Source organism: Artibeus jamaicensis, unplaced genomic scaffold (assembly GCF_021234435.1).
Source record: "Artibeus jamaicensis isolate MK-2021 breed Jamaican fruit bat unplaced genomic scaffold, CSHL_Jam_final scaffold_11, whole genome shotgun sequence".
NCBI lineage: Eukaryota > Metazoa > Chordata > Mammalia > Chiroptera > Phyllostomidae > Artibeus > Artibeus jamaicensis.
This window is the reverse complement of record NW_026522027.1, coordinates 2629930-2638689: the sequence shown is the minus strand read 5'-3', so window position 1 is coordinate 2638689 and position 8760 is coordinate 2629930. Positions and strand designations below refer to the sequence as shown.

The 8760-nt window shown below is 56.4% G+C and overlaps 1 protein-coding gene across 1 annotated transcript; it reads right to left on the bottom strand.

Moving 5' to 3' along the window:
- Positions 1-4112: 4112 nt before the first annotated feature.
- PINLYP (phospholipase A2 inhibitor and LY6/PLAUR domain containing) lies at positions 4113-8379 on the bottom strand. Its single transcript, XM_037152307.2, has 6 exons — positions 8057-8379; positions 7570-7716; positions 6500-6616; positions 4915-5067; positions 4540-4683; positions 4113-4347 (listed from the first exon to the last, which is right to left on the bottom strand). Exons 2-6 carry the CDS (start codon positions 7637-7639, stop codon positions 4193-4195), a joined length of 639 nt encoding a protein of 212 aa, XP_037008202.1. The 5' UTR covers positions 7640-7716; positions 8057-8379; the 3' UTR covers positions 4113-4192.
- Positions 8380-8760: the final 381 nt, after the last annotated feature.

Sequence of the window (8760 nt, the reverse complement as noted above, 5' to 3'; positions counted from 1 at the left end):
AGCTCATCCCACCCCCATTATTTATCCTGGCAGGTTAATTTTCCTTGTAGCAATTACCACTGTAGAAAACTATTTATTTATTTATCTATTTATCAGCTGTTATCCCCTTGTCTTAGTCTCTGCTATGCCCCCAGGGCCTAGAGTAATGCTTGACACACAATAGGTGCTTTGTAAATATTTCATTAGCCAGTGACAGAATTAGGGCTGACTGGTGGATTGTCAGCCTCTTGCCGCACGGCAGGGGGAAGAGTTGAGATGGGGGGAGAAACAAGCATCTAATGACAGAGACAGTGCTTGTCTGAGAGGTGGGGGGGCCTGGGAAGCAAGGACAGCTTTGCCACCGTCACCCTGGGTGACCTGGACCAGTGCCTTATTTTCTGTGAAATTTCCTGTGACAGCCGCAGGCAAGGGTGACCGACCTGAGGCACAGACACGGGGCGGGGTAGTGGGGGGCTGGCTCCCCTTCTCCAGCTTGAACTCCCATCTGAGCAGAAATGGCCAAGATGGGAAGAAGCATTTGGCTCTACCGAAGGGCTCCAGGCATTGCGAAAGCTCTCAGCCTCAGGGGAATGAAATTCTATCGGCACAGTGCTTGGAGCAGACGGTCCTGCTGACTTTGGGGGCGACCTTGGGCAAGTCACCCAGCAGATGGTATCTACCTCACAGGGTTATTGTGAGAATTCAGTGTATGTACCCGGGTACGTGCACTCACACGTCAACGTACTGCAGCCCCTCCCGAGAAGCCTGGCACACTGGCAGCTTAAGAGGTATATATAGCCTGCTTGTCCTCGCCCACCTGTCCTCAGCCCTGGGCAACACCAAGACAGCTCTAGTCCGGGCATCTTTGCTCACAGAATGCCGTCCTCTTTGCCATGTTGGCACCACCTCTGATTTTGGTCCTGTCTGACCTCTGCTCCCCTGCTCCCAATTCCCTCTGCCCTTAGGCCAGTGGGGTTCATGCCAGAGGTGGGGCCTGAGACAGCGAGCCCCGCCCCGGTTTTCTTTGCATGCGTCTGCCGTTGGGAGTGCCGATCATCTTACTGTATATAACTGCACTGGTACTCGTGCATGTCACAGCTACCTTTTTGAGTGGTTGACTTTTGATGGCATTGACTTTCAGACTTTGCGGAGGCATAAGGTTGCTAGCGAGGCGCTTGTCTGTGGAAGCATCTAAGGAGAAAGCACTGAGTCTCCCTTTTGGACAGATCGCTGGCTGCCCTTAGGGTGTGTCTGCGTAGCACCTCCAGGCTGGAAGACCCTCAAAGGCAAGAATGCATGGAAGCGTATGATGAATCTTGGCGTTGCCATTGGTCAGAAACAGGCAGAAAGAACTTGAGTGATGAGACGTTTCATCATCTAAGTGGAGTTTCCCACATTTCTGCCTCATGGTAAAGGGACTTGTATCCACTGAGGTGAAGAACCACGAAAGGGCGGATCGGGGGTGTGGCTGTTTGAGGAGTGAATAAAAGTGCGTAGAAATGTCATTCTGTCTCTCTTCCTTTGGGATGTGAAGGGGAAAAAAGATACTTGGGATTTGAACTGGAGCTCAAGTCTGGACTCCCGGGTCTGAGGGAGGAGGGGGCCCAGGGTGGGGACTCCTGAGCCATGGGAGGGGAAGGACAGCGGGGGTTCTGTATGGGAAAGACTTCCTTGGGCTGGAAACAAGTGACTTTATCTGTATCGGAGTTTTACCTCCCTGGGGGTTGGGATGGACCAGTGCCTGCTTTGACCTTGGGGGCTTGTGATGGTGAAGCATCTTTGATCTGGAAGCACCTGGGCGCATTAATGCGTCCAACTTGTTCAGCATCTCTGTAGCCAAGCCCTTGGACAGTCCTTGTCATGCTGACTCCAGACCTGGCCACGGGGTTTGGCTGGGCCACTGGGACAATGGGAAACATGATGTAAGTGGAGGCTTGGGAAGTGCTCGTGCACTGGGGCCCCTGAGGACCCCCGCCACCACTGCCACGTCAAGAAGCCCCACATAATCTGCTGGGCGATAAGAGATGTGGCCCAGTCAGCCTTGACACCCCAGCCCGCAGCCGGCCAGCCCTCTGAAACAGGGCCACCTAGCAGACAGGCAACCGGACCCAGCGGGGACCTGCCGGAGAACCATTCAGCTGATCCAAGACCGAGCTGCTGACTCAGAATCATGAGCAAAATCAAAGGTGGTTGTTCTAAGCCACGAGGGTGGTCTGTCACGTGGCAAAAGGTAACTAACACAGGCTTGTTCCCTCTCTCTGTGATGTGGTCTCTCTTCCCCCTCCACGTGACACAATAAATACAATCTGGAGCTCTGCCACTTTTAGCTGTGTGACCTTCAGTGTGACATCCCTTCTCTGAGCCTCAGTTTCTCTCCCTGAAAACAGGGATGGGAATAATGGAGCCCTATGGCATGGAGCCGTGAAGATGAGGAAGAGCCCCGGAGAGGCCACGGTGGCCATGCATGCTGTCCGTGGAACATGTCACTGCCACGGGGCAGAGCTGCACTTCCTGGTCCGCCTGCTGCCCGGTGGGGCCACGTGGCCAGCTCCATTCAACGAGCTGTGTTAAGTCATTTCTGAGCTGCAGCATTTAATCACCCGGGTGAGACTTTCCTGTGCACAGAAATGGGCCGTGTTCGGTCAGTGGCGGCTCAGTGCCAGCGACGAACAGAACACCTGCGGACAGTGCCAGACATGTAGGACCGGGGTGAAGGAAGAATTGTAGGCAAAGGAAGAATGAGCCTGTTGTGACTTGTCCAGCAAATCCCATCCCTCTTCCTCCCGCTGGAGGGGAAGGAAGCTTCCCTGCTCCCGAATGTTTTCAACCGGGTGATTTACTTTGCTCTGTGGAACATTAGCAGACCTGACTCCGCCAGGACCTTCAATGCACTTGGGTTTCGGGCTCCTGTGATCTGCCACAGAGCCACTGACCTCAGGAGACTGTGCAACCCTAAAAACTTGAATCCTCCTTCCAACACTAGAGCCGTATCAAGCCAATCCACGACCAGAAGTACAGCCACCCCGGCCACCCACAAATGCTTAAGAAGATGAACGCTTGTTGTTATAAGTCTGTTTTGTTTGTTACATAGTATTATGGCACGTGCGTTGACTAATACAATTTTGTTGTTTTAAACCACTGAGATCAGGGACTTCTCTGTTACTGTAGCATAATCTATTCCATCCTGGTCTGGGATGATATTTAGCACCTGCCACCTAATGGCCGTTTCACTAAGTGGCACCTATTACGGTGATTACTATTTACTTAGGCTGTTGTTTCTGGAATCACCACTGTCTTAAAGGTGCTAGGCACTGCACTAAGCACTTTTTTAGTTTTCTTTCATTTGACTCGTACAACAACTCTATGCATGTGTTACTATTAAGAGCCACATTCTGCTGACAGGAAGACTGAGGCAAAAAAAAGGGGAGGTGACTCAGGAGCAGTAATGATGGACTCTGGCCTCTGACTCACCCCCTAGCGGTTTGACCCAAGGCAAATGACATCACCCTGTGTGCCTCGGTTCATCCGTCTGTGAAATGGGGATACTAATAGCAGCTTCAAAGCTGCCGTAATGACGAAATGAGGCACAGCACGGAAAACATTTAGACAGGGGCCCAGCAGGGAGTAATCCTTTCATAAGCCCTGACTGGTGTGGTTCAGTTGGTTGGGCGTTGCCCCAAACTCGAAAGGTCCCCGGTTTGATTCAAGTCGGGGCACGTGCTTGGGTTGCAGGTTCCCTCTGTCCCCAGTCGGGATGCGTGTGAGAGGCAAGCCTCTCTCCCTCTCTTTCAAAATAAATAAATAAAATCTTTTAAAAAATTAATTCATTTATCTTTACAGGGAAGGGAAGGAGAGAGGGAGAGAAATATCAATGTATGGTTGCCTCTCCTGAGTCCCCTGCCGGGGACTGGCCTGCAACCCAGGCATGTGCCCTGACTGAGAATCGAACCGCGATCCTTTTGTTAACAGGCCCGCACTCAATCCACTGAGCTACACCAGCCAGGGCTAAAATCCTCCTTTTTAAAGGTAGGGTTTCCCCTCTCTTCCTTCCAAAGAGGTTGAGCCTTCGGCGTCCTGCAACCCACTTCCCCAAGATGCAGCACATCACAGACACTTGCCAGGCTTGCCTGGTTAATCTGCTTGCTTTATAGACACACAGGGAGCTGCAGGCTGAGCACCAATGGGGAACTCGGGCCGCACATTCCTCAGTTCCTCACTCGGCTCTGCCGGGCGGCTGGGGGGCTGGAAGGCAGTCTGCTCTGCGCAGGAAGTAGAGATAGGAGGCTGAGGGCACCTCGGCCCCGGGCTTGGTGTTGCAGGCACTCTCTGTAGCGCAGCCTCGAGTGGCAAACTTGGCGTTGATGATACCTGGGAGGGGGGTTTCAGAATGGACTCGGAGCCCCCAGCCACCCCCTTCCTCGTGACCTAAGACTCTTGATCCTGCTACCTCCTCGCCCAGTTCTCTGGGGCCACCATCCCCCCCCCCCCTAGAACCTGCGAGCAAGGGCTTCCGGTTCTGGGGTCCCCGTGCCCTCCTCCAGAGACCCAGGTGCCCCTCACCAGCCTGCACGTTGCCAGCGAAGTAGATGCAGTGGGTTTCCTGGCCCACACAGTGGGCTGCCTGGGTCCCGGGGCACGTCTCGTGGAAAGGCACAATGCAGGCAGGACACAGGAGGCCGTTCTCAGTGCGGTTGTTCTGGGGAGCTGGGTGTCAGGGTGGGGTGCAAGGTGCAAAGAGACGTTAGAACCGTCCCCCCAACTCACAGGAACCCTGGGGAGCAGCGGCCGAGAGTGGACAGTGCATTTACAGGAGTGGAAAGTGAGGATCAGCGAGCAAGGGGCCCGCCCTGCTCTGTTACCAAGGACGGATCCGTGGTGGGTTCACGCTCGGGCTGGAAGGGGCGGCTCCCGATGCCGGGCTGTGCTGGCACTTACGGGGCACCGAGCCGCGGTTGCAGCCGTCGCTCTGGCAGCAGTTCGTGTTGGACACCATGTAGTCCTTGGGGCCCATGGTGGTGGACACAAAGCCCGAGTAGCAGTCGCTGAACTTCATGCAGGCTTTGTAAGTGTTCACGGAGTGGTGGCCCTCTGCAGGGTGGGGTGAGTGGGGCTGGGTCCTGGGGGCACCTCCCACCCCCACAGCTCCCCCACCCCATGACTCTCCAGGATGACCTCTTCCACCCCTCCTAAAGCCGTACCCCCTTATCTGCTTGGGGTGCCGTCTGGAGTGGTGGATTAGGTAGCTCTCCTCACCCCTGGCCTCACTGCCACAGCCCCTGGTCAGTCTGTGGTGGTCACTTGCTGTTCTCCATTGCCAAGCCGGGTCTGCCTAAAATGGTCCCTTCTACCCCACTGCCACGCAAAGGCCACCCTCTAAAGGTCCCACGGTCTGTGGTCTTTCCCGGGCTGCCTGTGGCTGCCCTGCAGCTGTGTCAGATGCTGGCTTCCAGCCTTCCCGGGCCAGGGGTCACTTCCCACAGGCCCAGCCCTCACACCACCGCCCTGCAACACCCCCTGTCTGTCTAGGTGGTCTCTCCCCAGATCTCCAACTGATGGCCCGCTGTCACCCCCTTTGCTACCCCCAGGTCTTGCCTTAAGTGGTCTCTTCGGGTCTCCACTGCCTTCCCTCCTCCCCACACGTGGTCTCTCCCAACCCACCTGAAACGTCCCCCCTCTGCACCCCACCAACGGGTTCCCGCCTCGTAATTTCTCCTCCTCCTCCACCCCCAGGGTCTGCATCTCCTTCCCAGATGGGAGGCGGGTATCTCTCCAAGCCTTTCCGGTCCTTCCCCCACCCGCCAATGCTGGACAGGTGAGTAGGGCGGCCTGCGAGCTCTCTCACCTTCCTGACACACCCCTCCTGCGGGGATGGGTCCTACTTGCAAGGTCACCTGCTGTCACAGCCTTTCATTTGCACACGGGGCCCCGTCCCCCCACCCTCTCCTGCCCCTTCTGTTCTCTTCCATTGCTCCCCATCCCCCCATTCTGTCTCAGGTCTGGGAGGTTCCCTTCCACTTATGCCTCCCCCTCTTCTCCAGTTCTACTCACCAGCCTCCCCCCGCCCCATCTCTACTTCTCCTTTGTGCTCCGGGGTTGTCTCCTCTCTCCTTTTATTTCTCTCCTGCTACCCCAACATCATCCCTCCTCCTCCCCCTGCACGATCCCCACGATCCCTGGGGTAGCCCGGTCCTCCTTCCCACGCCCACGGCCCTGCCTGACTGCCTGACTCCCAGCCCACCGCGGCCCCGGCCTTCTCCTCTGTCCGCCTCCCACCTGGCCCGTGAGATTCTTCCCCTCTCACTACTGGGTCCCCGTGTCCTTTCCTCGCCCACTCCTGCCTGAAAAGGCCCCCGTTTCTGCCCCCACCCCCATCTTCTCTTTCGGAGAGTCTCTTTCAGAAATCCCAGGCAACAACGATTTCTATAGCTCCACGGAATTCACGTCCCCCCACCCGCCTCCAGACAGTCTTACTCTCCCCCGTCCGCCCACCTCCCGGGGGGCTCACGCTCCGCGCTCTTACTGGTGCTCGACTCGCCCACGATGACCACGCAGGCGTCCTTGCCGGCCTCGCAGGTCTTCATTTTCCCGCTGCACGTGGGACCCGAGCCCCTACACACTTCGCAGCTCAGCGGGCACCCTGCAGTGCAGAGGGAGGGCCAGGTTGTCGTCCCGGGTGGTGTGGGCTGGGGATCCCGGAGACCCCCGTCGCGGGCAGGGGCGGACTCTGGGCGTCTGCGGGAGGAGGGACAACCTCCTGGGCGGGGCGTTGACCGCGCTCCGGGGAACTGTCCAGCGCTGCACCAGGGACGCGCTGGTGACGCCAGCAAAGCTGCTTCTTGAGGCGGGAAGCGACTCTGCCACCAGCGTGTTCACCTAATTACAAGGCTGGGGGCTTCGGACGCCCGGGTCCTCTGAGAAGGCTCAGGGACAGGGCGGGGTCCTGGGGAAGGTTTCCATGGACTTTCGTGAAGCTTCCAGCTGGTTCTTGGGTGTGGGACCCTCTTTGCGGGAGCCTTGTGTATGCAGGTCTTGTAGACAGTAGAAGCTCAGGCAGGGCTCTGCATCCCAGCTCAAGAAGGAACAGCGAGGACCAGGAGGGCTGAGGGCATGGACCCCTTCGTCCTGACAGGGGGGGACAGCTGGGGGCCCAGACCCCTAGGACCTGGGGAAGGGGGGGGCTTGCCTGAATGCCTGCCTCTAAGGGAAGAGGGGCCAGGGATTTGAACTCCTGAGAGTCCAGAAAAACAGATCTCTCCCTTCCCTCCAGTGTTTTGTGTTGTTTTGTTTTGTTTTGTTAAAGATGCCCCTTTGTAGTCATGCCCTCATTTTCTAGAATTCCAATGTCTTGTTTTGAGACCCCTCCTGGGGGACAGAGGATTCAGAGCCCACCCTGCCCCTTCCTTTCTCAGAAATCCAATCACAACAGCCTTTGAGCTTTTCCTCTCTTGGGCTCCCAGTCTTTCTCTTCCTTTAGCCTCGGCCTTCAACATGACCCTGAATCCCCAGGACACCCCCTCTTTGCTTCTGGAGGACCTTGCTGAATGCTCTCTCCTAGTCCTCTCTTTCCTGAGGATCCTGGGAGTCACTTACCGAGACCCAGCAGGGTGCACAGCAGTGCGAAAGCCAGCAGGAAGGTCCTCGGTGTCACGGAGGGCCTCATGGTGTGTGGCCCAGCCGCCCCTGGTTCCTGGCACTTATAGGAAACTGAGGAGGGGCGGGTCTGGACCCACCTTCACCCTGGGGTGAGAAATAGCTGAGGTAAGATCTCAGGGCAGGGCCTCTGCGGCTCTGGGTTGGGGAGGTGGAACCAGAATCCAAAAGGGATGAGGGCATCTTGTGACCAGCCCCCTCCTCCACAGGGACCGCAGGAGTCTAGCCTCCCAGTCGCCTCTTCCGTCAGGACCCAGAAGGGCACTTTCTTGTTTTATCGCATTCCCCTCCCCCACCCTTTTTTTCTGGTCTGAAGCCCAAGGTCAAAGCCAGGTCACCTAATTCCCTGAAGGAGTAGAGCGGCTACGAAGACTGACATCCCTTCTGTCTCTTTTCCAAAGAGGCACCTGCATGGGTGGGACCATACCTGGGAGCGCCCAGCATGTCTAGGCTCGCTCTGCCTGAGAGCCTTGTCTTCCTCTTCACGGGCTTGGCTCACACTCTCTGTTCTGTGTCCGGGTCATCTCCGTATCCTACCCCTGTGGAGCTGTACCTCTGGTTCTCGCGGAGACCAAACAGAGGGGGTGCCTGTCAACCCGCAGGGATGGATGTGGCAGGAAGGAGACCGATGCGCACAGGTTCCTTGTGGAAACTGAGGCGTGGGTGGAGGCACTCTAGGCTGGGTGTGTGTGTCTGGTTTGGGCTCCTGCTTTGTGTTTTATTTAGGCTTTTGACCCACTCTCTCCTGGCCTCAGGCAAAACCCTGAGAGAGAGCTGAGATTTTAAAAAAATTTTTATTATTTTTTTTTAGAGATGGGAAGGAGAGAGGGAGAGGAACATCAATGTGTGGTTGCCTCTTGCACACCCCCCTCTCCCCCACTGGGGACCTGGCCTACAACCCATGCATGTGCCCTGACTGGGAATCCAATCAGCGATCCTTTGGTTCACAGTCCCAGCTCAATCCATTGAGCTACACGGGCCAGGCTGAGATATTTTTTTTAATCATCACCGGAGGATATGTTTATTGATGAGAGAGAGACACACACACACACACACACACACAGAGAAACAGATTTCAAAGAGAAACTTCAATAGGTTGCCTCTCAGACGAGCCCCAACACGGGTTGGAAC